This window comes from Serinus canaria, chromosome 2 (assembly GCF_022539315.1).
Source record: "Serinus canaria isolate serCan28SL12 chromosome 2, serCan2020, whole genome shotgun sequence".
Classification (NCBI taxonomy): Eukaryota; Metazoa; Chordata; class Aves; order Passeriformes; family Fringillidae; genus Serinus; species Serinus canaria.
This window is the reverse complement of record NC_066315.1, coordinates 25,401,962-25,429,930: the sequence shown is the minus strand read 5'-3', so window position 1 is coordinate 25,429,930 and position 27,969 is coordinate 25,401,962. Positions and strand designations below refer to the sequence as shown.

General features: G+C 48.6%; 1 protein-coding gene across 1 annotated transcript; it reads right to left on the bottom strand.

Moving 5' to 3' along the window:
* Window positions 1–19: 19 nt before the first annotated feature.
* On the bottom strand, window positions 20–5,903 carry DLX6 (distal-less homeobox 6). Its single transcript, XM_030235633.2, has 3 exons — window positions 5,330–5,903; window positions 4,234–4,427; window positions 20–2,451 (listed from the first exon to the last, which is right to left on the bottom strand). Exons 1-3 carry the CDS (start codon window positions 5,688–5,690, stop codon window positions 2,200–2,202), a joined length of 807 nt encoding a protein of 268 aa, XP_030091493.1. The 5' UTR covers window positions 5,691–5,903; the 3' UTR covers window positions 20–2,199.
* Window positions 5,904–27,969: the final 22,066 nt, after the last annotated feature.

Genomic DNA, 27,969 nt, shown 5'->3' with positions numbered 1-27,969 from the left:
CCACTACCAGCTGTACTTCTGAAGCCTCTTCCATTCTTTTCAGCATTATAATTTTGGTTAATTTTCAATTTTAGGCCCTACGTCTCTGCAATTTGTGTATGAATAACAGAATAATTTTCCTCTTTTGTTTCGCCTTTCCTGTTCCTGAATCTAAATAAAGATGGCTTTTTAGTATTAAAAGTGGAAGAAAATTACAGGTAATTATCTTTGACGGTAAAAACGCTGTAATCAGCGGGCTACATGAAAAATTACTCTAATTATGGCTGCATTTAAGAGAATGGAAAAAAACCTTCTTGTGGATAAAAACCTTAAATTGTCCCCAATGTCTGCTTCAAATTGGATGGCACTGCAGCTGGAGGCTTTGTTCAGAATTGATCCTGGGGAGCTCTGAACCCAAAGTTTCACAGTGGGAAGGGGAAAAAAAGAAAAGAAAACATTTTTCCTAATGTAACAATACGAATGGTAGAAAATGACAAGACTGATCGGTTTTAAAGCACTCTGAAGACTGACTGAGCGTGGAAGTTGCTCAAAAAAAAAAAAAACCAAACCAAAAAACACCCCCCAAAAAACTGGTATATTGGTAAGTAGTCTTTGCTTTGTGTCTAATTATAGTGACTGTCCTTTTGCACGACTGTATGTAGCTGTCATTATATGGAGCACTCTGAGGATCTCTATTGACTTCTGATAAATGGCTCAGTGGTTTCAAGGTTCATAATTTGAAGGATGCCCAGGTCTCTAGCCATTAATTCTCGCAGTATGGGGCACCCAGCTTGGATGAGGAAAAGGCTTTTCATTGTCAGTTGTTGCTGTGCTTTCCACAAGCCGGTGCGGCTGAAGCTGGCTGGACAGCGTGTTGTGTGCCTGGGCACCTCTCAGGGCTTTGCAAAACATTCCTCAGCTTGCATTGTCTGCTCTTTGAAACAAAGGAGGGCGCCTCCTTTCTTAATAATTTGGAGTCTCCAACCTTTGGGAAGAAAGACAGGACTCTGAGCTTTGCCTCGGCGAGAAAGCTCAGCTAAGCAGCGGAGCAGTAAAATCGCAGCAGAAATGGCCGGGTGATTAGCAATTTCGTCTAGGCGTATCTTTGTGGACTCGGTACCTCCTGTCTTTAAGTCGTAGCCTTAAAACCGACTAAACCACCAGCTACCCCACCCCACTTCATCTTTTCTTTCTTTGTTGCAGATATATGCTTTGGTAGGGGTGTCTGTGCACTCAGGCAAGCTGGGCACAAGGATCCCTCTGCCCGGACCGATCTGGGGGGCAAGTCGGGGCAGGTGGGGATCCGCTAACGTGAAGAGAAATAGGAGCCAGGCGGGCGTTTTGTGGCTTTTACTCTATATATGAAAGAAGACAAAAACATACAAAGTATATGTACAACTAAAATTCAACAATATATACAGAAAGGTTGCTCGGGGAAAGGTCCCTCTCGCTCAGTGGTTGAGGCTGCCGCCGGGCAGCGCTGAACCGTCCTTCCCCAGCCCGCGGCGGCGGGTCTGGGTCTGGCCGCGAATCCCTCGCTCTGTCTTTCCTGCTCGTCTCCGGGACGCTGTCCGGCTGTGTGCGGGTGCGGGTCTGTGCGGATGAGGGGGCTCTTCGAGTGAGAGACGGTGGTTTCTTCTGAGCCGTAGCCCATTACATTTTGAGAAAGCATGCAGATTTTGCTTCGTGGTAATGTTCCAATCTTACAGTATATTTGCATTTTTTCAACCAGTTCTCCTTTTCCCCCCCAATCTTAAATTTTTTAAAAAATCACTTCTTCTGTCTTTTAATCCTTTCCCCAGTTCGGATTTGGTGAATAAAAATGAAGGAGCTTTGACTAGTCTCTCTTTCATCATGTAATGTCTTTAGCTCATTAAACAAGTAAAAACGGCTGCCATGGTAGATTCAGGTTCTTGTGGGCAAAGTCTGTAAAAAGTTTGTTTTGACGTATACTCCACAGAGAAAGAGGCTGGTGCCTTGGAGTCCAAAGGAAAATATCCTAAAGAGAAGTGTCTTCTGTGCGCCAGAATGAAAATTGTGTCTTTCTGTTCAAGATCAATCGCTGAGGTTACTTAAAAAAAAAAAAAATAAAGCCACTGTCTCTTTGCCGCATCTACAAGTTCACACAGAGCCTGTTAGCTGGCACGGCTTGGCAAAGCAGGGGAACTTCTTGCCATGTCGAGACGAGGCGTTCTTGGGAGATTATTTCTCTTGGACAATTCACATCATTTGTGGTCTCTGCATTGTGTCTTGATGTGGAGAAGAATACCAGTGAGAATAGCCAGGCATGTAGCTGTTTGGAGGCATATTGACTCCCTTGGCAGAGGCTGAAACGTCCCAGACTGGAGGCAGAGCTGGAGAGCGAGGGGAGAGGGCAGCGGAGCCGGGCAGAGGGTCGCTCTCGTGGGGGTTACTGCCCTGCTTCAGCAGTTTCTTGAATTTGGAGCGCTTGTTCTGAAACCAGATCTTCACCTGTAAACCGAAACGCATTAGATATTAGGCTGCCGTCAGCGCCCAGGGCACGGCAGGGAAGACCCTGGGGGCCGGGGGTATAATCTGGAGAAAGTCTTGAGGGCACACGCCAGTCGGGTGTGGAGCCGGGGATGGGGAGAGGGGAAGGAGGGGTAGCTACGGCTGCTCTCGGGCTTGGGATGCAGCGGGAGAGAACAGGGGAGGCAGAGCAGAGCTGGAAAGCGAGAGGGATGCAGGTTTTAACCTGGGACGTTGTTTGCCCGAGCAGGCCACGTTGTTGTTTCCCTGAGCAGACCACATGCTCTGAGGTCTCCTGTTTTAGCACCTCATTCAGAATTTTGGAGGTCATTTGATCGTTCGGGCAAACTGTTGTCAAACATGGGCAATCATATGATTTTGTGCCAGGAGACAAGAGCCAATAGACAAAGGGCATCTTACAAAGAAATTGTGCTTCTGAAATCCTCACGATCAGATCAAGCAGTCCATGTTGATGTGGCAGGTGAGCAAGCATAATAGAACCAGGATTGCGGCTTTATATTAAAATGGATTATTAAAGAAATAATATTTTTATTTTCTCTGTGAGTAATGGTATATCAACATTGCTTTGGGTCTCATCCTGCTCCTAACCCAGCAGAATTCCAGAGGAGGGAGCCTGCACCCGATAAGGTGTGCAAGGATCAGGCCCACTGGCGGGTCAGAATTATCATAGCAATTATATATGGGTAAGACATGTATACAGGATGTATTTTTTTTAATCAATCAAACAGAAAACAAATTCCCCATGAGTATTTGACCTCTCAAACTTTGCAATCATAATGTTAGGGAATAAGCAGGGGTTCTTCTCTAGCTACAAGATCAGGATCGGGCCTCTAAGAAAAATTTATGCATACGAGCGAGAAAGAGAGACAACAGCGAGACGGAGCGTGCATGCTGAGGACACTAAAATCCCATTTGCAAAACCATCAGGCCCACTGCCATTATTAATGTTTGCTGAGTATTTAAAAATCGCTGTCTGGAAGAGACTGTTGCCAATGACATTGATAAAATCCTGAAGTTATTTGTTAGGCTCATAGATTCACATGACAACACTTTGCCCGGATTGATCCCATCTATCCATGCACTTCTCCACAAACCCCAGCCTGGTAAGCTTGTAATGCCTCATATGTCTTTCAAGCTTAAATTAGCAGAATGGCACAGCTACTCCAACCACACTTAACTATGGCTTAACCTGCCATAATTTTGTACACGGCTGTCTTTGATCTTCAGATCTATTATCACCTTCCGTACATTTTGCCCAAGGCTAACCACTGCATTTGCGTTAGTCATCCAGGGTGAATTAACTATTGATTTAACAGGTATTTCCTAACGTGTTCCTGCTTCCCCTCTACCTATAAACGTTGCGACGAGGCAGCTTTGCTTTTAGCTCTACCTCAGGCCCAGCGATTCCTTGCCTTTGTTTTGTTCTCCTTTTCACAGCTGGGCAATTGCATCTCAGTGCTGCTGGAATTATCTGAAAATATAGGCAATTTAAAAATAATATGTGTGGCATCAGAAGGGAGCGCTTGCTCGCAAACGGCTGAGGGAAGGGCGCTTTCAGCTCTCTCTGCGGCTGCCCGATCTCTGCCGCGCGTTAGGTAAGTCCTAGCGTGGAGAGATGGGAACCGTGTGCTTTACCTTTTCTACCGTTCCCGACAGAGGCCAAAATGTTTAGGGAGCATCATACTTTGCTTGGCCTTTGTTGCTCGAGCAGGATTTCAGCGATTTGGAATTCCCAGTAATTACCTGTGTCTGGGTAAGTCCTAATGAAGCTGCCAGTTCAGCTCTCTCTGGAAGTGCCAGGTACTGAGTCTGCTGAAAGCGATGATTTAAAGCCTGGAGTTGTAGACTAGAGTAAATGGTTCGAGGCTTCCGAATCTTTTTCCCTTTTCCATTAAATCTGATTTCACCGTTTTCAATCACTGTGGTTTTTTGCTGATCTGCAAGCAAAACAACACAGCTGAAACATCACCCTCCTTAGCTATTAAACGCGGGTATTTTGGCTGCCACGGCTACTAAAAACGCCAAAGCCCGTCCCGACGCCTGTTTAACCCCACGGCGCAGGCACAGGCTGCCACTTGGGAGCTACTGGGAGAAAAAACAGCTGTCCGGGCATAGTGGGTACGCTCTCCTTCTTCCCGGGAAGAAAAAAAAAAAAAAAAAAAGAAATGAAAACATTTTTTAAAATTTAAAGTGCAGCGCTGGCTTTGCGAAGGTATGCCTCGTTCCAGGGCCATCCAGGTTTTACTTGGCTAATTGACTTCATGTCGCCAGTTTGGTGGTCAGTGAATCACCAGTCCGAGACTTTTAACAATGCTTCGCCCCCCCCACGCACCCCTCCCGTGCCCCTCTGGATGGATATGTACGTCTCCCTGCAAAAAAAGAAATACATAAATCAGACGGCCCCCGAGCGGAATGCGACCCGCTCGCCTGGAAACTTTCACTCCTCAGGTGTTAGCAGGAATTTTGCCTAAAGCCGGTCCCGCCGTAACAAAGGAGCGCCGAGCGCAGCCCCTCGCCGCCGGCCGCGGGGCGAGCGGGGACGGCACCGGTGCGCAGCTCCGCTGTACCGCCAGCAGCCGCCGCCGGCGCGGAGGGAGCGCGGCGGCCCCGCCGCCGGTACCGCAGCAGTAGGCCCGCGGAGGGGCCGCGGGAACAGGCACCCCCCGCCTTTCCTCCCCGCCGTCCTGCGCACCCCGGGCTGGCGCCTGCCTCGGCGGGAGCGGGGGGCACGGCGGGGGTCGTTATGCAGGTGCCCGTAGAGGGGGCCGGGAAGAGGCCCGGGGATGGAGGGAGCGGGGGGAGAAGCTGGCAGCGGGTTCGGGAAGCGGTGCCGGCTCACCTGCATCGTCCGCCCGCGTCTGGCTGGCCGAGCTGCTGTTGTGGTAGGACTGGAGGTAAGGGCTGTGCTGCGAGTGGCTCACGTAGGGGTAGGCGGCCAGCGAGCGGTGGTTGTAGGAGCCGGCGCTGCCGGAGTAGGGCGAGCTGTGGTGGTGATGCTGGTGGTGCGGGTGCGAGCCGGCGGCGGAGTGCAGGCAGTGCAGCGGGTAGTGGGCTCCGGCCATTGCCGGCGAGCTCTGCTGGGAGTGGGGCGGCGGCGGCGGCTGCGGCGGCGGCGGCTGCTGCTGCCCGAACTCCATGAAGGCGGATTTGGAGGAGTCTTGCGCGTCCAGCCCGTCAGCCATCGTAGTCATGGTCATCATCAAAGTTTGGGAGGGAGAGCGCGGTGCTCCCCGGCTCGCCCCCCGCGCTCTGCCTCCTCTCTGCCCAGCCACCGCCGCTTCCCTTACCCGCCGCGGCACCGCTGGAGAGGCGGCGGTGATTTAATTTAATTTCTTTTCTTTTTTTTTTTTTTCTTTTCCGCCTTTTTTTTTTTTCCTTCCCCCCCTCCTCTCCAAGGAGCCGTTGTGCGAGGGGCCTCGTTCACTGAGGGAGGGGAGGAAGGGGAGGGCGGTGTGCGGGGTGTGTGAAGGGGGAGGGCGGGCTACTCCCGCCGCTTTTTTGCGCCGCTCTTTTCCCTCATCCCCCCGGCGCGTGGGGTGGGTGTTGTTTTTTTTTTTTGTTTTTTTTTTTTTTTTTAGATTTTTTTTTCTTTCCTGGGGGGGCGTGGAGGGTGGGGGCAGTTTGAGGTGGGAGCCGGGAAAGTTGGGGCTCCGGCTCTCCGACTTGAAGGGCAGGGACGCGCACGAGTCGAATGGTTCGTCTCCGGAGGGCAGCGCCTCCCTCATTGGTCACTCGGCCCCCTGACGTCATAGCCGGCAGCGCGCGCGGAGCCTGCGCCCGCCCCCCTCGCCCCCCCCCCGCCCCACAGCCGCGCGCGTTGCGCGCCCCGCGCGCGGGTGGGGACCAGTGGAGCGCCCGTGCCCATCCCCCCGCACCCCTTTCCCCCGAATCCCGCATCCCCCCGGCACACGACCCCCGCCATCCCCCTCCCCCCCGCCTCCTTGCGCGGTATTTTCGCTGCGGCGAAGCGACGCGCAGCGCATTTTTCCCCGCTGAACGCAGCAGCAGCAGCAGCAGCTCCCGTAATGGCTTTCAAATATATGCAAATGGCTACGTGCGGTTGGCGGTTTTGGCAAAAAGCTTGATTAGGATATAAACGACCCAAGGAAAAAAAAAGTGCCTGCGCCCTAAATTTGTCTTTAGATTACAATTCCAGTTGATTTTATTTTATTGTCAACATTGTTAATGATAAAAATAGAGTCGTTTTACAGTTATTTTTACTTTCTGGAAGGAGGCAATTAGACTTCTAATCAGGAATACACAAAAATCTCCCATGATTAACTGCAGTACTTTGTTCAAATTGCTGCTATAAAATTCAGAACAATTTGCCTGTAATGATTATGGACTGGGTTTATTTTGGGAGGTGGAATAAAAGTGGATATAGCATAAATTATCCTCTAATTATACACCAGTGTCGCCTCAATTATCCTCTTATCAAAATGGTTGTCTAACTGCCGCATTTAGTTTCAATTCTCTCCTTTTTTCTATAAAAAGAACTTCATACCTTGTTATTATTAATCCATTTATTATTTGCAAGGGGATTTATATCCGAACATCCAGGTGGTATTACCACTTCTCTTTCAAAGATGGACTAGGGAAAGACATTAAGTTTGATCCAGCACGGCGGAGGATCTCTCTCTCTCTCTCCTCTCTCTCCCCCCTCTCTCTCACCCCCTCTCTCTCTATTTTTTCCCCCCTTTCCCTCTCTTAAATCTCCTCGCGTCCAGCTAAGCATGAACTCCAGAGACAGACCCCACCGGAGAGGACTGAGGTAGGAAGGACCCTGCGGAACTCGCTAAGCCTAAAGAAATCCGAAAGTTGCTCTAGATGGGGAAAGGGGCTGGAGGCTTCGGGCTTTGAAAACCAACACCGGCACCAGCAGCCGCTGCTTCCAAAACCTCGCGCAGCCCAGAGACGTCCCCAGACCGATCCCAGGTCTTGACACTGCCTCTCACTACGACATTCCCTGAGGATTGGTTTTCAGATTCTGCAGATGTTTATATATTTATTTATTTTATTTTTTTAACGCGTCGTTTGTGGAAATACTTAGAGGGTTTTAATTTTTCTTCCTGGGATTTTTTCACTTTTTCATTTTTTCCTTTATCTTGGAGTTGTGCTTCCCCACAGCCCGATCATTAGCTCTGGGAAACCGAAGGATGCGAGCCCCCTCTTCGCATACCGTTGGGGAGGGGGGGAAGAGGGGGAAGGAGGATGCCAAGCGATGCTCTGTCGGTGGAAGGGCATAACCCGTAGTCTCTTTGCGCTTGTAGTTCATATGGCTTGTTTCAGGGGGGCATGGGGGAGGGATTTTTTTCTTGTGTGGCTGGGATGTTCTGAGCCCCCTTAGCCAACCTCTCATCGTTGTTTCACTTCTTGAGCCCTTGGAGTCGGTTCAGTAACTCTGAATGCAGTTGTAAGTGTCTTGCCTTGTTCTCCGGCTTTTAACAAGGGTTCCACTTTAACACGCGAAAGGGTAACCCGATCCAGGCGTTTACAAATCTACAATGAATAAAAATATAGAGAAAAGGGGAAGAGAAAGGAAAGAATTCCTATTGAGACTCTTTATTCATAGGTGTAGGTAATGTACTCAACAGGAACAGGTACATTTGGCAGTTTTATTGCTTTATACCCTCCAGCTTGCTGTTAACATCATGAAGGCGTTTTTTTTCGCAGGTGCACATACTAGCATTTTCTCCAGCAGCAAGAGCATGCATAACAAAAGATGTTCAGAAAATAGGCTGGGGAGTGTTTGCAACACGTTGCTTTCTTGTTGCGAAATAATTCCTGCCTCATAATGGATGCTAACCCCGGAATGGGGGAAAGTTGGGCAGGAGAGGAGATGGCTTTGAAATAATACCTATATGCCGCCTTGGCGGAGAGAACAAGGCGTCTGAGTCAGACAAAAAGGAGAAGAAGAAAAGACAGGGAGAATCTGCAGGAACTGCTTCCTGCGATAGACAGCAAGTGGAGTTGCTTATGAACCTCTCGTTCAGCCTAGCTGACGGACGAGATGCGGTGGGGCGAGCGGGACGAGCAGCGGCTCCGGATGTGGGCCGGGGGGAGCGGCGGCGCCGCGGGGATGCGGAGCCCCCACCGAGTCGTCAGTGGGCGCCGGCCGGAGGGAAGAGCTGGAAACCCGGCTCTGCTCTTCCCCCGCGGTGCTCAGACATCCTCGTCTGTCGTCAAGACAGTTGACTCCGTCCAGCCTCACACCGATAATTTTCCTCAATTTAATTAGGCCCACCGGGGGTCGCGGGGGGCGTGGGGGTGGAGTGGGGAGCAATAGGGACCCGAGCCGTGCCCCGGTAGAAGCGGCAACAGCAGGGATATTTCTTTTCCGAGGTTCAGGCAGGTCCCGGGCCCGCGCTCTGGAGGGGGATGCCAGGGCACCCAGGTCCCTCCCGCTGGGGACACTGCGCTGCTGGGCACCGGTCCTCCCTGGCTCCCATTTGTGCGCAGCCGATCTCCGTCATTGGCCTCTTTCTGGAGAAATTAGACATGAATCAATAGCTCTGGACGCATCAGAACAGTCGAGTGTCCCTTTCCCAGGGTGGGTGACTCGTGAAAAAGGGGTGGGGACGGGCACCCCACATGTCCTAGTCCCCTTGCCCTGAAGTGCTTCCGAAAGTGAGCGGGCAGAAGTCACGAGTGAGGGGCGGGAGCCCACGAGGGGAGCTGCCTTGCCTCAGATGAGCTTCCCGGGAGCCGCGCGGGGCCGGACGGGCCAGCAGCCCGGCTGGATGGGGCAACGTGCCAGTTAGGGGGAGGCTGGGGACTGTCCCGAGGCGGGAACCGCTGCACGGCCTCCTGTGAGCACACGTCCATCCCTGGGAAAAGGCAGCAGGAATTAAATGCATGCGACCCCCCTTCCCGGCTTCCCCACTCTTTCCGCGGCCAAGCCCGAACTCCCGGGGGTCTGGCTGCAGCCCTGGTCGGGGGCGACGGGGATATGCCCTGTGCACTACTCTGCGCTATATTCCCTCAGGACCGCGGGTACCCCCGGGCCCTGCCAGCTCATCCCTGGCCGGCCTTCTCCTCTCCTCACCCCGCGGTGTAATATTCCCAGAGAATATTACACCGAGAGTCACCCTCGCTCGTCTGGAGAGCAAGGAGGCCTTTGCATCCCGAGCGGGATTAGGGCCAGTGTCTCTCCACGCCCGGGCTGGCTGAGAGCAGCGGGGTCAATGCTACGCTCCCTTTCCTTCTCCCCGCTGTCCTCCCCTGCTCCGCTGACGGGCGGAGAGCGTGGCACCACGCACCGGGCTCCCTGTGCCCCAGGACTGGGTGACTTCATGCGACGGGTCTTCGGTGTCACCTTAAACCGCGTCGCTTTAATGATGTTTGTGGGTAACACTTTCAAAGGGCCAAAACGTGTTTGCGTGTTTAAGGTCACATTTGTGAGTCGAAAGATGTCACACAACAGACACAACAGCTAGAAGGAGCTGACAAACAACAGGAAGCGGGGTTCTATTTTTAGGGTGTAATAGGAAGTTAATGTAAGCGGTCAGAAGCTTCCTATATGCCTCCGAGCACCTTCTGTTCCATTCATTCATTCATCCATTCATTCATTCATTCATGCGTTCAACAACAACAACAAGGGAAAACAAACATTCCCGTTCCGTTTCTTATCCCATCCTTGCCGGGAAGTTCTGCTGAGGTGTTTGCAAGGGTGGGCTCTGCAAGCGGAGTCCCTCTTTCGGGTGGTTTATCTTGATTTGCCGTTCATGGGGAGGGATGCGATAGCTGACAGCGTTCCCCAGGCGAGGTTCCACACTCAGAAGGAGTGTGCAGGGGCTCAGGGCTGTGCTCTGGGATTATATATCCCCTCGTCCCTATTTGCACCAGAGTCAGGGAGAGTAGCTGATCAGAGTAGCTGGGAAGGTCCCAGAGAAACTTATTTCAGGAATTACGTAGGTTCGTGTGGTTTTGCACGAGAAGCCCATGTACCCTCGTGAAGCAGATTTTGCAACAGGATTTTTTTTAAGTGGCAGAGAAGTGCCGGGGGGGCGGGGGGGGGGGATGGGAGGGAGGGGAAAAGGCAAAGATTAGATTAGTGAGGGATCCCCCTTTTTTTTTTAGCAACAGTACGGAATCCACAAAGCATTCGAAAGGTGCTCGGGGGAGAGCGGAGGTCTCCGGCTGAGTAGTATGTGGAAAATCTCTAGGGAAGCGGAAAGCCAGAAAATATTCCCGCTGGCAGCGATCCGCTCCAGATGCGTTTTTGCGGAGAGGCTCCCTCCGCGGATGCACGGGACTTTCCCCGCTGGAGCGCGGCTGTGGCGGCCGCCAAAGGCGCTCCCCCGCCCCGCGCGGCCGGCGCTCCACGGGTGTCCGCGGCCGCACGACGCTGATGTGCGAAGCAGCTGCCCGGTACGGCTCGGCAGCCGCTGTCCTGCCCTGGCAGCGCAGCTTTGCCCACTTTATTTACAGCTCCCAGAAGCTCAGCAAAATACCTCTCCTTGCATCTGCCGATGATATTTTTTTCTCCCGGTCTCTCAAGCCTGTTTACCCCAAAACACAGGTCCTCCTCTCCTTCTGCTAGTATGTCATATTGCCATCGTCCTAATAGCAGCTGAACGGTGAGGAAAGGCACTCGCAAGAGTAGGTCACCTCCTCACGCTGGAAGAGACTCATTTTAAGGAGAGACTGCGGAATTGAGCGCTGCCAGAGCGAGAGCAAGAGCGGAGCGGAGGCTCCTCTAGATTTCAACCCACTAACATTACAACAGACAGGCAGGCGTCAATGGCTTTCCATACCGCGAGTGTGAAGGAAGTGGCAGGGAAGCGGAGGGGGGGGGTAAACCCCAGCCAAGCCTTGCAGATGGATCACACACGCCGCTTTCTATATTGTAGCCTGGGTCAAAATAATAGGAGTCAGAAGGGGAAAGATCCAGAAGGAACCAGCCACTGTCTCTTGTACAGATTTGTAGCGAAGCCTTGGCTGTGATTAAAACCTTACAGATAGATTCATTCAATGCGTGGCTCCGTAGAGAGTCGCAGATTGGGGGGTTTTGTTTGGTTAATGTTTTGTTGTGTTGTTGTCGTAGGTTGTTGTCCCTGACGGGGGGTATGTGTATGTGGGGGGGTGTATACCTGCTTTAAAATGCAATTAGGTTTCAAGCGAGTGGCTGCTCAGCTGGAGGAGGGAACCCCCGCGGAGGCCCCGGCCGCCCGCCTCTCCCCGCACCTGGTCAGGTGTGCACCCACACCGCCTTCAGTGAAACCCCGCGGACAGGTCTCTCCCCCTCTGCCCATACGGCAAGCCTGGTCTCGGCATACGTGATCCCCGTCAAGAGACCGAGCGAGAGGCTGTGCCTCCTTCGCCCCTCCGCTGGGACCCTTACGTGGCAGCGGCCTGGGGGGATCTTCCCCTCCGAGGGTCAGGGGACCTCCCCGAATGCAGCCGCAGGTTTGCAGACCGCCGCCTGGGAGGCTTTCCCTTGGCAGGCGTCCCTGCCTGCCCGGGTGCTGCTGAAGCAGATGTTTGTTTTAGCGGGGACTTATGTTGTTTTGTTTTCTTTTCAAATGAAAGAAAAAAAAAACCCCAAGAACAATTAAATAAAAAACCTCTATCTGGCAGAACAAGATTAAATGCAATTAAAAAATAAAAACAAAACAAAACAAAAAACTAAACCCACCACCGCTCTGAAGTGCCCATCCTGGAAGGGCTCAGATGAGAATGGAAACTCGAGGCTCTTTTAAGTCATCAGAGAGGCTGCAATTCTCCTGCGGTAGCGGCCAGTCTCACCCCCGAGCCAAGCGCCGCGCCGAGCCCTCCCGAGCCCAGACACGCCGGATTCAGCTCGGCTCCCACGGCCACTCGTGTGCTGAGCCGGTGACACCAGCGGGGAACGTGTCACCCCGGCTACACTCTGCAAGTCTCGGATTCCGGCGAGAGAAAGCAGAGGCTTTAATCACGGCAAACGAGAGCGGTGTCCTCTCTCTTCAGTCTCTTTGCCTTCGTTTATTTTTAGTACACTTCAAATGTCTACACATTTCCCTTGTTGAGATCACTGCAATTATTTACTCTGCCTTTAGGGATGCATTTACCCAAGCAATGAATGGAAATGTAGTAAACACTGCGCAAAGTCAATGCAGTTATTGAGGTTTATTTATTGGGAAAAGAAGTAAATATCTCGGCTTTGCTTGTTTCTTCGGGCAGACTCGTTATCTAGAGTAGATTGCAAGGAGAGTTCTTCACTTATTCCCGTGTAATGAGCTTGCTTTATATGTTTATCTCGTATCTGTATCTAAATACAGCCTCTTTTGTCAGGGTCTCAGCGGACTATAAAAACAAATCTAAAAGTTAATTTAGAAGGATAATCCGGAGGGATGCATTATCTGATCTCTCTATGGAAACTTAGCCAGGTAAGGTCCCGTATCTGAAAGCGTAAAGAGATACATACAAACAGAACATCGCCTCCAGCAACCTGGATTCCGCCCGCATCCACCGTCCGGAGCGGGAAAGCTCTTGACACTGAGCGCGGTTTCACTGGCAGAGTGAAACTGCTTTGCCGGATTGACTGGTCCTAATGTGACCACGGCGTTATCCTCCATACCGCAAGAATTATTATTATATTTCGCGAGTTGAGACCGTCACCTTTCTCCACCTGTGTGCCCTGACCCCTCTCCCCCCGGCCGTCTCTCTCACGGAATAAAGGCAGGAGGAAGGGACGCTGGGGGACGTGGGCGGTAAGAGCGCGTTAGGTATCTGCGGCGTGAGGCACGGGAGGTATTCCGGGTTTCTGACAGCTGGATCTGAAAGAAATCAGATCTGGATTAACTTGCCTGTTTTGTGAATTGTCTGCATTTGAGCAAGCAGCCCTCACCCACTCCGCTTCTGGCAGGTTTTGTTACACGTGCCTCTATAAATATATTATCCCAACCCTCTTTCCTCGTTGGAGATCTCTGTTCAACAAAACAGAAATCAGAACGAGGAGAAGCGATTTTCCTTTTTAAATGAAGACATTTATAAGTAACCTAATTTCGTATCGTGGAAGTAAATTTCATGCTAGGATATATTTTCCACAACATGTAATCTTTTACAGCCGGAAGACATTTAATTAAAGCCATATTCGGAGAAGTACGGCTTCAAAGCAGTCAGACGACCACATACCTCATTCATATTCAGGATCCGTCCGCGAATTCATATTGTTCTAACGTGGGACATCGCCCCTACGGCATAACTCTGCAAGGCCTGGGCAGCATGAGAGATAACACAAAGGAGGGCAGGCACGGAACAGCACGGGCGAGCTGGCAGAGAGGTGTCTGTTTAACCCAAACACCACCGCTTTCTGCTTTTCAGCTCTCCACATTCGGTCGGAGGAACTCCCAGCAATTCACATGCACTAGCTGGGGGCTGGGAGGAGAGGGAAAAGTCCACCGAAGATGAGCCGGGGTTAAGCATCCCGAGTTGGGTGCTCCCGCTTCGTTTCCACACGCTGCTGGCCACTTCATGTAGCCATGGGAAATACGTGTGTGGGGACAAGGTTTGCTCACACACTTTGCCATCTCCACAGAATAAGGCCGGGGATCTTGTGGCAGCCCCATTTCCTAGCATTTTGGGCTGGTCGGGACGCGGTCATGCAGACTCACACACCCTACGGCCAAAGGGGGATCTCTGGAGAGAGGGGGGATGGCGCCCTGCCGGCACTGCTCACAGGCATCTGTGAACTTTTTATCGCGCTTATACCGTTTGAACGACACACACTTTCTGTTCAAGTTTTTGCCCAATCTCCTGCTCGACTGTTGGGTTACTCAGATGAAGATCAGGGGCCCCCGAAAAAAATGGGGTGAAGGAAGGGAATAGCCCAGGCCCGAGGTGAGAGCGGGGTTCAGCTAGACATCCCACGGTCAGCGGGGCTCAGGTGCCGCTGTCCCTGTCCTTCCCGGCTCCGTCGATGGGACACTAGCTCTTTCGTTGAAATCACTGGTAAAACTGCCCTGAATTCGTCGAGAGGGGAATCGCCCCTGCCTCTCTTGCACAGTTTCTTTATGGTAATTTTTGCCTAAGCGGGCTCTTGCCGCCTCCCGCCTTTCCCTTGCCATTCCCGGGGCCGCTGGTAGGAAAGGTTGGTTCTCGGGAAGCCAAGGAACTTGTGTGCTCCGGGGTCGTGTCAGCAAGCACTTTTGTTTTCTTCACGAAAGGGATGGCAAAATGCTTCCAATGAAGCGGGGAAAGAGAAGGGAAATAAACCCACAACAATTTTTCACCCTAAATAAATCATCTCCCTGTCCAGCCCGAAGCAAAATAAACCCGCAGCAAAACGAGCCACCCCCCGCGGCTGCCCTGCCTCGAGTCGGGGCTGCTTCGTTTCAGAGGGGATAAAATTCGCGGCGAAATCAAATCAGAAAGGTTCTGGTTAGTTTCCTTGTAGTGGTAATTAAAAGTATTAATTGGTTGTGTCGACAGCTTAAAAAGACAGGTGTTGCTAAAAAAGCGCCATTAATCTTCCAGTCATTACCAAGCGGCGATGGGAACCGTACTGGGAGAAGGAGCCGATTGTTTACGAGGGTCTTTCAAGGTTTAAGAATGGAGATTATAATAATACTACTGCTAATCGGATGACTTTCTCCATTCCTTTGAAAAATGAAAATAAATCAAATGGTCTGCCTGCAGCCCTCAGCTAGAGCAGGGCAGGAAATCTCTCATGGACTTCCACCCGTTTAAGATATTTTAACGTTAATTTTCGGTGCATATCTATACAGTTAAAAGTGGGGACAATTATTCATTCTTCCTGTCTTGGGATTTTTTTTTTTTTTGGTCAGGTGACCTGTGGCCCGTGAATAAAATAAGTTTTACACAAGTTTTCGGCACAGCAATCTAAACTTCAAAGGCTCTGACTAGCTGCTTTGTCCATCGGGCAAAGTAAGAGTCAGTGGCGTTGCAGCCTAGGTGTGTAAAAGTGAGGAAAAGAGTAAATCCAGGCCCCGGCATGAGACCCGACCCCAGCTTTTCAAGTGGGTGGCTTGGGGGGCTGTTTGTTGGTTCGTTTGTGGTTTTGGGTTGCTTGGCAGCGCCCGACGACCACACAGCCACGGATGGCCGGACCGAGCAAACTTCCCCGAGGGGAAAAGAGCTGCGGGTGCGCCGGGGCAGCGGCGCGCCCTTGTCCCTGTGCGCACGTCGGGAGCTCCGGTGGCCTCGGGGGAGCCCAGAGCCGCCCTTCGAAGGCGATGCCCAGGGCTTCGGCCGGGGGCCTCCCCAGAGATAAACCCGGCCCCTGCTGCCTCCAGGAGACTCGGGACCCGGCCCCCTCCCTCTGCTCGGGGCAGCGTGGCCGGACCGAGAGCCGGGGCTCCGGGCCGGGCTCCCCCGGGCACTCGGCGGGGCCCGGCGGCCTCCCGGCGCCGCCGCTCCCGCCGCACGTGACGCGGCGCGGAGCATGCGCGCGGCGCCGGCCCCGACGGCCGCGCCCGAGGACGCCCCCGAGCCCGAGGACAGCCCCGAGCCCGAGGACGGCCCCGAGCCCTCCGTTCCGCCGGGCTCCGGCCCGCAGCCTGCCCGCCGAGGCCTCGCGTCCCCACGCCGAGGAAAGCTCCGAGGCGGCGAAGTAGCCTTTGAAGCCATCCCGCCCGACGGGTTGTTTTAAGTCCTCCCGATGGGGCTGTCCAGCCGGCGCGGCCTCGACCCTGCCCTGCTCTCCGGTGCTGCCTCCGGCGCTCGGGCCGTGCCGGTTCTGTTCCGCCTGCCCCTTCCTCTCCCCGGCCTGTGGCACCTTACGGTGCGCCCGTCTGCTGCTGTCCGCACCGCCCCTGCTCTGCTCCCTGGGCAGGGCCGGCGGGGGTTCCCACCACAGCTCTGTAGGCGGTAAACGCCCCCAAGCTCCTGCCCAAAATCATCTCCGAGCGCCTCCGATCCGCTCGCACGGGCTGCTCCTGCAGCTATATTTGTACCGAGGGTCCTTTGGCAGGCGGGCAGCGGCGGCTCTCGCCGCTGGCAGCCAGCGGGAACGCGTTTGCGGGGAGCTGCGGGGGGCGAGCCCCGGGGCCGAGCGGCCGAGGGAGCGCCGCTGCCCCAGCCCAGCAGCCCGCTCCCACAGCAGCCTTGGGGACGGGCTTCGCACGGCTCCTGGGGCCGAACCCCCGCGGGAAAGCAAAGACAGCACACGCACAGCCTTTGCCTACTTCGGTAATGACTTTCCCCCCCACTTGTTCTAATACAACAAAACACAGACTTACCTGAAGTGGTTTTTATTTTCACAACAAGGGATATTCCCTTTATTGCACACATACACACAACCCGTGCACACACTGGCACACACACACGCACACGCACACACACATATTAACCAATAGAAAAGCCAGATATGAGGGTTTGATGCTCTGCTGTGACATGAATAATTGTTGCATCGTGTAACTTCCTACATCTTGGTTTTAATTTGCAGTGAACCAAACAAAGATATTTGCAATTTTTAAATAAGCACTCTATGTAATAAATGGGAACATTGTGCATGAATGCTGTTTCTTCCCCTTTTCTTTAGAAGACATTATTAGCTCTGACAGCATGCAGCTCAGGTTTGGAGGAGAGGATTTTGTAAAGGGATGATAGACAGGAAGGGCAGCAATCATGGGCTTCTTGGGCTAAAGCTTTTTTTCTTTTTTATCAGAATGTTCTGTTCGATGCCATTTATCCTTGATGATAGAAAATTGCTCTGTTGCCAGGACGCTGCTGCTGAAATAGAGGGCAGGAGCCACATTTCCATTTTGCAGCTTGAAAGCTATTCAAATGAATTTGCAGAAAGGGGGAAAAATCTAGAGATAAACAAATGAGAATAAATCGAGTTCCCCTTTCCTCTATTTTCTTTCTCTTTTTCTTCCTTTTTTTTTTTTTTTTTTTTTTTTTTTTTTTTTTTTTTGAGGTGTGTATGTGTGTACGTGTGAGGGACCTATTCATTTTCCACATAAGAATTTTAGTTCATCAGTGTTTGCAGCACCTGGAAAGTGCTCCAAATCAGGGAACACTTATTTTGCTGCTGTTCCCACCGCTGAACATATAAACATATTAGAGAAATTTACGTGTGTGTGCAGATATGCAGGCACCCACGATTTTCTTACACGTGTGTATATACAGCCAGACCCAGAAATGCAGTGCCGTGTATTGCTCTGTGTGGATACCAAAGCCATGCACCACCACCTTACAGTAAACGTGATTTCTTCCAACATTTATTTGTTGATTCTGGTGAAATACCTCGTCGCTTTAAAACAATTAAAATCTATGCTTAAGTTATAGCACTGTCCTTCCATCACAGCTAATTGTGTGGGAAATCTTCATTTTCCCTCCTAGTCCATTTAGATATTTCCGGAGTCACAAGGAGAAGTAATAACGCATCTGGCTATAATCCAGCACGCAGCCCAAGGGCTAATATTTAATCATTATTTTTAAATTAAGCATTGAATAAAATAAAGCCAGAAACATTATTTATAAATTGGAATGAATATAATGACAAGTAATTATGCTCTGCCTTCGCTGGTGATTCAAGACTCAGCTCAGCTCCTCAGTTCAAATCCAAATAAATGAAACGTGTGAAGCCTGTTAAACACTTCCATTTCATTTACTTGTTCAGTCTGTAGGCTGCTGATGTGTCAGGCTGGAAATATTGGACATACCTTGACTGGGGCTGTAAAAACTCTAAGAGGTCTGAGAGCCCAGTTACCACAAAATAACTTTCAATGAATTCTAACTTCACTTCTTTGAGTAAAAGCTGGTGCCAGTGACTCATGGGGTTGAGAGGATTATGCAGCCTTCCCTTAAATATAGGATGTTAAGCGAGCATAATATGTTTGATGACATACTATATTTGATCACCTTGGGTTCTTTTCACTATGTCACTTAGTTTCACCTCCTGTTAATCTATAATTAGCATGTTGGCTTCAAATATGATGTATTTCAAAGTGGCATCTTGTTAAATGTGGGTTCCCTTCTGCAAGGAAGAAAATTCTGGAAATAGAAAAGAAACAAACAGGACTGAAAAGGAGGATTGATTTATTGGCCTTGGCCAACAGCTTTTCCATAAGTGTCCAAGCAGTCAGGCATGTGACTTTACTATTGATTTTTAAATCTCCTTTCAGCTGAAAAGTTCAGCGCGCAAATAATAATAAACTCTAATCACTGCTGCTATTAGATTAGGCTAAACATGGGGATCCGGGGGACCGGCCGTGCCCAGCTCTTCCTCCCGCCAGGGCAGTGCGCAGGGCGATGCGCTGGGACCCGGGGGCTGCGTGCCCAGCTCCGCTCCTCCCGAAGCGCGTTCCGGGGGCGAGGGCACCGCGGGGCCCCCGAGTGCGGCACCTCAGGGAGGGCGCAGCGAGCCGAGCGGGCGGCCCTCGGGGCATCCACGGCCTCTCTTCCCGGCGTCCCCGCGGGAACCGGGGGCGGCCGAGCTGCTGGGGCCGGGCGGGAGCGGCCCCGGGGCCCGCGGGAGCGGCGCACCTGGGGGGACTTCCCGGGCCCCGCGGGGCTGGCGCCGGGCAGGCGGCGGAACCCGCCACGCCGGGAACGTGCCGCGGCCCCACCCGCGGCTCCGGCCCGGCCCGGCCCGGCGCCTGCGGCTGCAGCTGCTCCGGTGTCAGCAGCCCGCCCGGTTACCGCGGCCCCCGAGTTCTGTCATGCGGGCACAGGCGGCGGGCAATGGCACGAGTCCCGCCCTGATGCCTGGCGGGCCGTCCCAGCAGATGCCGGGCTGCTCCGCTTTGCAGGAGAGATCCATCGGCGGGGGCTGGGCTCCCCCTGCCAGGTGCCTCACTGTCAGTAGAGAGGGATAAATTTTAATTCGAGGGGCGAGATTAAAGCCGGCCTGGCCTAGTCTCCTGCTATTATCTGGGAGATGAGAGCCCCTGTCTGGGCTTCCTCCTGCCATCCTTAATGTGGGGATTTGGGCTCAAGGAAGTCAGTGCCTGCACGTTGAAGTGATTGTGGGTGTCAACCCAAATATCTCTAATACCCACTGCGGTTCAGAGGGTGACAGTGCATTTTCAGGCAGCAGGTGATTAGTTGCAACAATTATTTGTAGGTCTTTTGTTTAGGAAAAGTTTGGGCCTACTTGAGTCCATGCTTGCTTAGTCGCCACTTTTGAGTACTAAAAAAGCAAAGATAACTAGAGTTGGGTGTTAAGTTTCAAAGGCACAAAGCTGAACAAAGAAATATGTAGACAAGAGATGGCAAAAGCCATGGAACTGCCAAGAAATGCTAGAACCGCAAAAAAAAAAAAAAATCCTAAAACCAACAACAAAAAACAACACAAACAAAAACCCCCAAAACCCCCCAAAAAACCAAAACAAACCACCCAAACCCACCACAACTTTGCCAGTAATGTACTTGTAATGTGAACCAGATTGTCACAGAAAGCAAAATAGGTCATAGACTAGTGAACCTTGGCTGCAGCCTGCCCCTTTCCACAGTAATTTCCTTGGTGCTGTGCAGCGGGCCATGGTGCTGCAGCTCAGCCTGCTACCTCCATTTCTCCTCACTTGTGTCTGCAGGGGCTTACTGGCATGGAGGAGAAACCTGCTGATATGGCAGCAGGGCATTTCACAGCCTCCCACCTCCTGTGCCCTGGGCAGGGCTGGGTCTCTTAGCCCATTACTTTCTGTACAGACCTGGTAATTCTCTTTTGTCACAACCCTCCAACACAGTGTGTAATAACACAGCCCTTTGCTCCTCTAAGTCTTCAGGCTAACACTGTCTTTGTCTGTGGAAAAAAATGTGTGTGGCCATGTGATTAAAGCATGTCTAATCATGAGTTCACCTAAGGAACTGAATTTGGGTTGCATATGTAACCAACCTCATGTCTGGCACTTTCTACCTTCTGAGTGACTAACTTCACAACCTTATTGTTCTTTTGGCTTAGAGGTATAGGTGTGTGAGAAAGATCTGAGTGTAAACCAAAGCAAAACCAGCAAGCCTGACATTTTTATAAAGTTGGCTTTTTGTTGTTTTGTTCGGCTTTTTTTTTTTTTTTTTTTTAATGAAGACTGTCCATAGTTTGGTTTTATGCCCTGAAAGCAGAAGTTTGTCTTCTCTTTGAATTCTAGCAGACACAGTACCTAAAAACCCTCTCCAATTTGGGTTCAAACACAGCCACTGTTTCATGAGAATGGCTTTAACTCACAGCCCAGTTATCAATCCATCTCTGGCGCCTTCTCTTCCCCAAAAGAGAATTAGAATGCCACTTTGCTGATTACACTCATTTAAGAGATTAGGTTTTGGAACATTAAAGAGATAAACATTTGAATATGCATCTGTCTCCTTATTACCACTTTCAAATGGCTAGGCCTTAATGGTGCATTCCATCAGTAAACCATTAACTTCAGTTTAAAACCATAAAGTTTTTGCTATATAAGAATCTTTTAAACAGACTTACATTGTTAATTAAGGGCTTAGGAATGAAATCTTCAGTTTACAGATCCACAAACTTTGTGAGACTTCTGTCACTGAGAAAACCACAGACCTGATTTGGTTGTCCAAAGAAACACTGGCTTGAGCAAACTAGATTTTAATTTCTCAACAAGTTCTTTTGCATTTTCAAATGCCAAAGAGTTCTACATTCAGGCTGGTCAGATTCAATACCAGTATAATAGTTTATTTCAGCTCCTTCTGGGCTTCTTTGCACCTTCCTTGGGGAATCCTCCAAGCAGCAGAGGTACTTAGGTATGGCATTAGAGTAAGGACAGGGCATATACGTTCAGACTTCTGAGCTTGAAGAACATTCCAGATCCACCAAATATACATTTTTTAATTAAAAAAAAAAAAAAATCTGTTGAACCAGATTCCGAAGGTTACCTTGGCAGAGGCCTGTTGTAGGGATTTGCTACTGTTACACAAATGGTAAAGCCTCTGGGCTATAAAGGTATCTGTGTTCTATACTGAGTGATTCCAGAGAACTCTCTAAGGTGCTTTAATGGCCTTCCCATCACGGAATTTTCCAAACACAGCACCGTGGTAATCAGCTGCATGTGAAGACTGATGTTTTACCATCAAGTCATGTATGTCTCAGATGAACCTTAAGCAAGGTCAGACAACAAACAAAAATTCATCCATGGAAGTAAGTAGTCATATTGGCTGCTTCCAGACAGTCCAAGATCACACACATGTTTCTTAAGCATTTAAAAACTGTGGAGTTAAGGAAAAATTAACCTAGAGTTGGTAATAAAAACTTTTTTCTCTCTCTGAGTTACTCAGTAAAAGGTAACTTTTTGTAGGTTGCTAGTGAAGAACTTCCCCCAGCCACCACATGAAAAAAAGGTCACCAATTTTATTAATAATTCATATAAAAAAGAAGCACACCTATGGTTACGTTTTGCAATGGTTGGTTGTGGCACTGAACAGTTACTGTACCAGCCACACAGAAGCGAGGAGGACTCCTTATGAGGTTAAAAACCTGAAGATTTTTATCATCTACTGAAGACAGTAAGAAAACCTTATGTTATCTGTATAGGTATTTTCACTGGCTTTCAGATGACTGAGAAGTTCCTACCCCACTGCTGAATATTCCCACCCTTGGGGAAGATGCATTTGCTCACCATCCATGGTGTCCTTTTTGTGTTGCAAATGTGAAAGGAAGTGCGAGCTGGCTTTGCTCGAGCCAAGCACTGTTGACTATGGAGGATAAATTACATCTGTTCATTCTACCGATATTATAAATTAGATACAAATTGTAATAATTATGCTTAATTGCTACTTAATTACTGATTAAAAGAAACGTTTTTATGATTCTTTATTACAATCCCATGCATTTTTTTCCAAGGATGTTTAATCAGGCAGACGTTCTGAAGAACAGCCACAAATCATATTTTAGTGGTAGGATTAGAAAGACGGTGTTGTGCACACCATTTTGAATATGAGCATTTGCATATGACCTAAACTTCAATACAGTTGGAACATTTTTGTCCAAGTGTTGCCAAAAAAATGTGCAGCTTTTCAGAACAAAGATATTGCAGATATCCAGAGCATGCTAGGACACTAAATTAGCAATGCGTTTTCTCCCCTCCCCACTGCCCAATATCAGAGCCCTTTGCTAAACAGATGAACTTGCAGGCAGCAAAAAAAAAGGAGCTTTTAAAATACACCTGAGATTTTTGCTCTTACCAGTAAAGTCCTTGGTTCAGTGAATCAGAAGGAAGAGGGAGAAGAATTTTTTTTTGTGTTTGGTTGTAGAGTAGGGAAAATAGATGGAGATTTGTCTGCTTGAATCCAAAGAGCTAGGTGAGTAATTAATCAAGATCATGTCTAGATAATTGGCCAAAGAGCAACAGCAGGGTTGATCCTACATTTACAGCTTTGAGAGAACAGCTCATGGACATCAAAATGATTTTGATTGTTCAACAAATGCTGATTTGGGCCTCATTCTTCTATATGTATGAATTGACTATCCTTTTTAAAGTCAGCACAGACATGCTGCTAACAACTGCTGATATTGGACTCTAGGTACTTACAATCTAAAAAGATCCTATTCTGTAGCTATGAAGTCTATTTAAAATAATTTTCCAAGCATTAGAGAGACTAACTGTACTAGTGGTTTAGAGTGTTGGATTAATTATGCCCATTGCACTGTGCAATATAAAGCACTTATGATTACTACATGGATTGTTTTTCTGGGGGGAAGGGGAGGGTCTTGTCATTCAGAAAGGAAAAAAAAATAATCACCTATTTTTTTTATGTCTCTGCTTTTTACAGAGCCCATTGAAGTCAATGGGAGTGTTGCCATTTGTTTGTGTGGGCTTCCATCAGGTCCTGTATATGCTGCTGTGAACTGGAGTGGGAAAAGAAATATTCTTAAAGGGAAGAGAAGCAAGAGGGGAGGACTTAAACAGAGGTGAAGAATAGAGCTCTTTGTCTATTAATTAGGGTTTACATGCCTTGTGGAAAACAGCCTTCCTCCAGCACTGGGTCCCTCTGCCCCACTATTTCATTTTTACATCATCTGTGCTAGTTGCTCTTCAGACCAGTCTATGCTCTTGTATTATGCACTGAGTAGCACCAACCGTAGCACAACACTGCTCTGATGCATAGGAAAGGAAGGCATTGAATTGAACAAGCTTCTCTAGGGTCAAAAATGCTTTTTGTTTCTGGAGATGACGCCCACTCTCCCTGAAACGTATTGTCCAGCGCAACACCTACACATATCACTAGACTTTTTCTCTGAGTTACTCTATCTAATCACTTGTTGCATATGGAGAAACAAAACCTGGTGAAACCATGGAGTTCTCCTGATGAAGTCTTGCCAAAGTGCTTCAGCTGAAACTGGAAGGGCTCACTGGACAGTGCTAGTTCATTCCCATGTCCATTTTCTCCTGGTTACACCCACCAGAAGACAGTGACAATTGGTTGCAATTAGAGAGGAAAAGTGCCATTGTATTTGACACTAGGCTGGACTCTGGGGATGTTCTGTTGCTGGGTGTGTCTCAAACTGCTGGGTGACCTCGGGTAAGACATTTGGGACTCAGACTTAGGATCAGTTTATAACAATTTAACAAGCTATTGTGTCTCAGTTGAACAGCAGTGACTGTCCTTGTGTGCACTTTCACCCAGAGCAAAAGGGGTGATGTGACCCAAAGTGTAGTTATATGAACAAATAATTAAATCAGTGCAACCAGCTCTGCTGCCATGAGATCGTATCCCTGAGAAGGCAACTAATCTGGTTTAAATTTTTTGAGGTTTTTGTTTTGTTTTGCTTTACTTTTTTTTCTAGATTGTTTTTAATCTTCACCATTTCCCCAGTGCATGTCACTGTAGGAAGGTAGGTCTTTTGGTAGCAATGTTGGGCATAGAGTGGCAGTGCTGATTTAACCTGTAGTGAACAGGTCTGCTTACTTTGCCATTACTGTGGAGTAAGAGGGTGTGCATGAAGAGTGCAGATCAGATGGTTGAAGATATTTGAAAGTCGTTGTGAGTCTGACCAATCAGATCCCAATCAGCAAAGCACCTAAATGTCTCTATGAATCATAGTATTTGTTCCTCATGTAAAAAGGGAGGAGGTTTTACCTCCCTCTTTTTTCTTTGTCCAGATTGTAAATTGCATAGTGGAAATGTTCACACTCCATGTTGGTACAGAGTCCAATGTAGTGATGGACTGTTCTTATCAGAGGTCTGCATACAAGTACAAATAAATCACAAGACTAACAGAGGGGGAGGTGTGCTCACCTGTCAGTGGAGAGAAGCAGAAGGCAATAATCAACCTCTGAATTCATAAGCTTTATTGTCTGCCAATTAGCACTAACCTCAGGGTAGTGATAAAGGTATATCCTGAACCTCCTTTCACTAGGCAATTTCCCTCAGTAAGATTTTTCATTATTATCTGAAGTGCTTTATTTATAATTATTTTGGTATAGGAACATTATCTTAATAGTACAGTAACATGTGAATTACCATTTTACACTACACACACACACACACACACACACACACACACACACACACACACACACACACACACACTTCCCATACTTGGGGCAGTATTTTACAGCAGTTTTGGTTTTTGTTTGTCAGGCAAAATAATGTGCATTTGTGTGAGTTAAGGATGACATAGGACCTACTTGAGAGCACTAAAGAAGGATGAAGTCAAAAAAGAGCTCACAGATGAGGACAGGTATCTGCTACCACAAAGAGGAACCTGCTCCTCAGGAGCTGCAAGGTTATGTCTCAGAGAATTGGAAAGATGAAGTCACTGGGTTGTGAAAATAAACCACTTCTTGCAGAAAAGGCTGTACATAAATTTTATTGTGTCAAGGTAATTTCATGTCTGTAAGTCTGCTTGATATGTACTAGTTTCAAAGAAATTGTTCTTTGTTCAGCTGGTTTGCAGTCAAAAGCAGAGTATTTACAGTTTGTTCTTAGGTGCTGAGTAATAACGATGATGTGTTGGTTCTTATAATTATGATCACATTTTACTATGACAGTAAATGCTAAAGTTTAAAAGAATGTGCAAAGAGAGGGATCTGGATGGGTCACAGTCAAGCTGTCTCCCAGCTCCTCTAACAAGGGTTCACACCAACATGTTCCAGGTCTCTGAGATGATTTCTCTTCTAATGTAGTAACTGCTAGCTAGCAATTAAATTTCTGTCTATAGAAAATGAGTCCAGCTGGCTTTGCTTCCTCTCCCTTGAGAAATTCTTCAAAGTTCTAGGTTCCCACAGCAAGGCTTCCATGGCTTCAAAGGCATAATTTGGCACATGCCCACTGGGCATGCGTTTGTCAAAGTACACACACAAAATTTCACTGTTGAAGATCTGTGCCCCAGGGAAGCTTCCACTCTGAGGTGAAATTACTTCTTTCCAAATGCCATACTTGAACTATGAAAGGATACACCCTTTAACATAATAATAGTGACTTCCAAATGCAAAGACATAGCCTCTGATTTACAGCAAGCATACCCACCGCAGATTAGCTCTTGAGATATCTGAAGGCAAAGTATTATAGCAAGAGCTATTTATCCTCGATTCTGCCTCATTACAAATCATCCTTGTACATTACACTGAAGGAATAATAAAACAACTGCCTATTATCCCTTACAGAGTGGCAGACAGATCAAAACGCTCTCATCTCTTACTAGTCCTCATTCAGACAACTGTGGCTCTGAAGTGTAACCTGAACAAGCCACACCTTTTTAGACAACACCAGTGCTCTTGTTTCTTCCCACTGCACGCAACTCTTTATGAGAGAGGAATACTGAATGACAAGTAGTGTCCTTCGTGCACAGAAGCCATGTGAGGTTTGTTCCTCATACCCACCCAAGCAGCCTGTCTAATGGCTCTCTTTTCTGAGAGCTCTTCTTGGATCTCCTATTCTCATGAGTTTACTGCATTTGACAGTGTCTTTTTTGACACACCCAAGAAAGGTTACACAAGTAACCACAGATGCCCTTGAGAAAGATTTTGAAGTATATCATGGCCCAGTACACAAAAACTTGTTTAGGCCTTGTCTGCTACTGTCCCACAGTAGTGTGTCCAGACTGACTGGCTGTCTAGGTTCCCACTTCAGTCAATGGAAAAAGACATCCTGTACTATTTTTCAGAGACGTCTAACTTTAAAGTCTCTGTTAGGGTATGGCGATATATTTCTGGAAGTGAACATCTACATCCATAACTAAAAAGAAGGCACAGACAGCTGCTTTATCCTAGATGCCAAATTCTTAGCTAGATCTTAAGTAGGTAGGTATCATACAAGTGGATGAAACAATGCCCAGAGGGAAAGTAAAGATGTATAAAAATTTCAACTATGACTGGATGTTTGCCATCCTAAAAATTTTGTTCTGTGCCTAGTTTGTGAAGGATCAGAATAGCTTCCAATCAGACCAATATTGTTTCTCAGTTACAGCTGTGGAAGTGCAGTATGGTTTTAGTGCTAGAGTAACTGCTCTTTAGGAGGGTGATGTGTACTGCTTGGTGACACGGAAGAACAGAGCAGGTACACTTCAGGTTACTGCAGAGGTAATTTCTGTGCTCATCTCTCCAACTGATTTTCATCTCCTCAGCTTCAGCAGGAAGGCTGGAGCAAGCAGGGTTGAAAACAGCAAAATGGTAGACCCCTCTCTGGCATTTTATGTACCATTTGGTACATGACATCTGGTCTCATTGATTATTTTGGGGGAAGGAGTGGATGGGACCTTAAGCACCTAATTAGGGCTTAGCTATATAAGCCAGCTTTGGCTATGAGGCTGAAGCACCTATACAGTGAGCCTGGAGGGACTTTGTTCACACAGAGGAACACTGCCCTGGAGCTTGCCTCCCACTTTTGTCTCAGTGAACCTGAACCTCTCAGGCTGCAGAACAATAGCACCTTCTCAGTCTAGTTTTTGAGGGCTCATTTAAGCTTTGGGGGAGCTTTTTTTAGTTAAAAATGGAATGCCAGTGTTTCTAGCTGGTAAAGCATTTTGTATTTGCAATAATTTCTGTACATATGACTTTTGATTCATTACAAGATTTAATTCATTATAACATCCTTAGCTTTCTCAGGACACCGTAGGTTTGTCTGTAGTCTTTCCTTTAGTCTGCTTTTTTATCTATAATATTTCTTCCTTTGACACTGATGGTCACACATCAGAGCTTGTTCTGTTAGGAAGCTAAACCATTGATGGAGTTGGGCCCTTTCTTGGCTTCAGTTCTACCTATTTACAAAGAACATGCCAACTTCCTTTTCTCAGCCTGCAGATGCAATCAAAACCACCAAAGACAGTATCTTTGCTTACAGCATCGCTTTTTTTTTGGTGTTCAGTATTCCCAGTAAGTCTCCCTTTAGGCTTTATGCCTGGATAGTTTCCTTTTAGCTGCTATGTTTGGAGCTTCTTTCTCTTTCTGTTTCAGCTACCTTGTTTTCTTGTACATGCATACACACAAATACACCCTTACCCAAAGCAATAACCATCAGTAGCATCTGCCTACATTATTCAAGATTTAGGGTGTACTTTTGCCTTGTCTCAGAAACCTGTATTACCTCATCAAAGAACTACTTGGCTCTGTTATCTCAGATGAAGGGTGGTGGTTA

Excerpts from the sequence above, each read along its gene's own strand:
- DLX6 (XM_030235633.2), bottom strand. The coding sequence starts at position 5,690 with ATGATGACCATGACTACGATGGCTGACGGGCTGGACGCGCAAGACTCC. Across the intron at positions 4,428-5,329 it reads GACGCGGGCGGACGATGCAG|ATCAGCAAAAAACCACAGTG; the intron begins GTGAGCCGGCAC and ends TTTTGCTTGCAG. Across the intron at positions 2,452-4,233 it reads TAGGACTTACCCAGACACAG|GTGAAGATCTGGTTTCAGAA; the intron begins GTAATTACTGGG and ends TTCGGTTTACAG.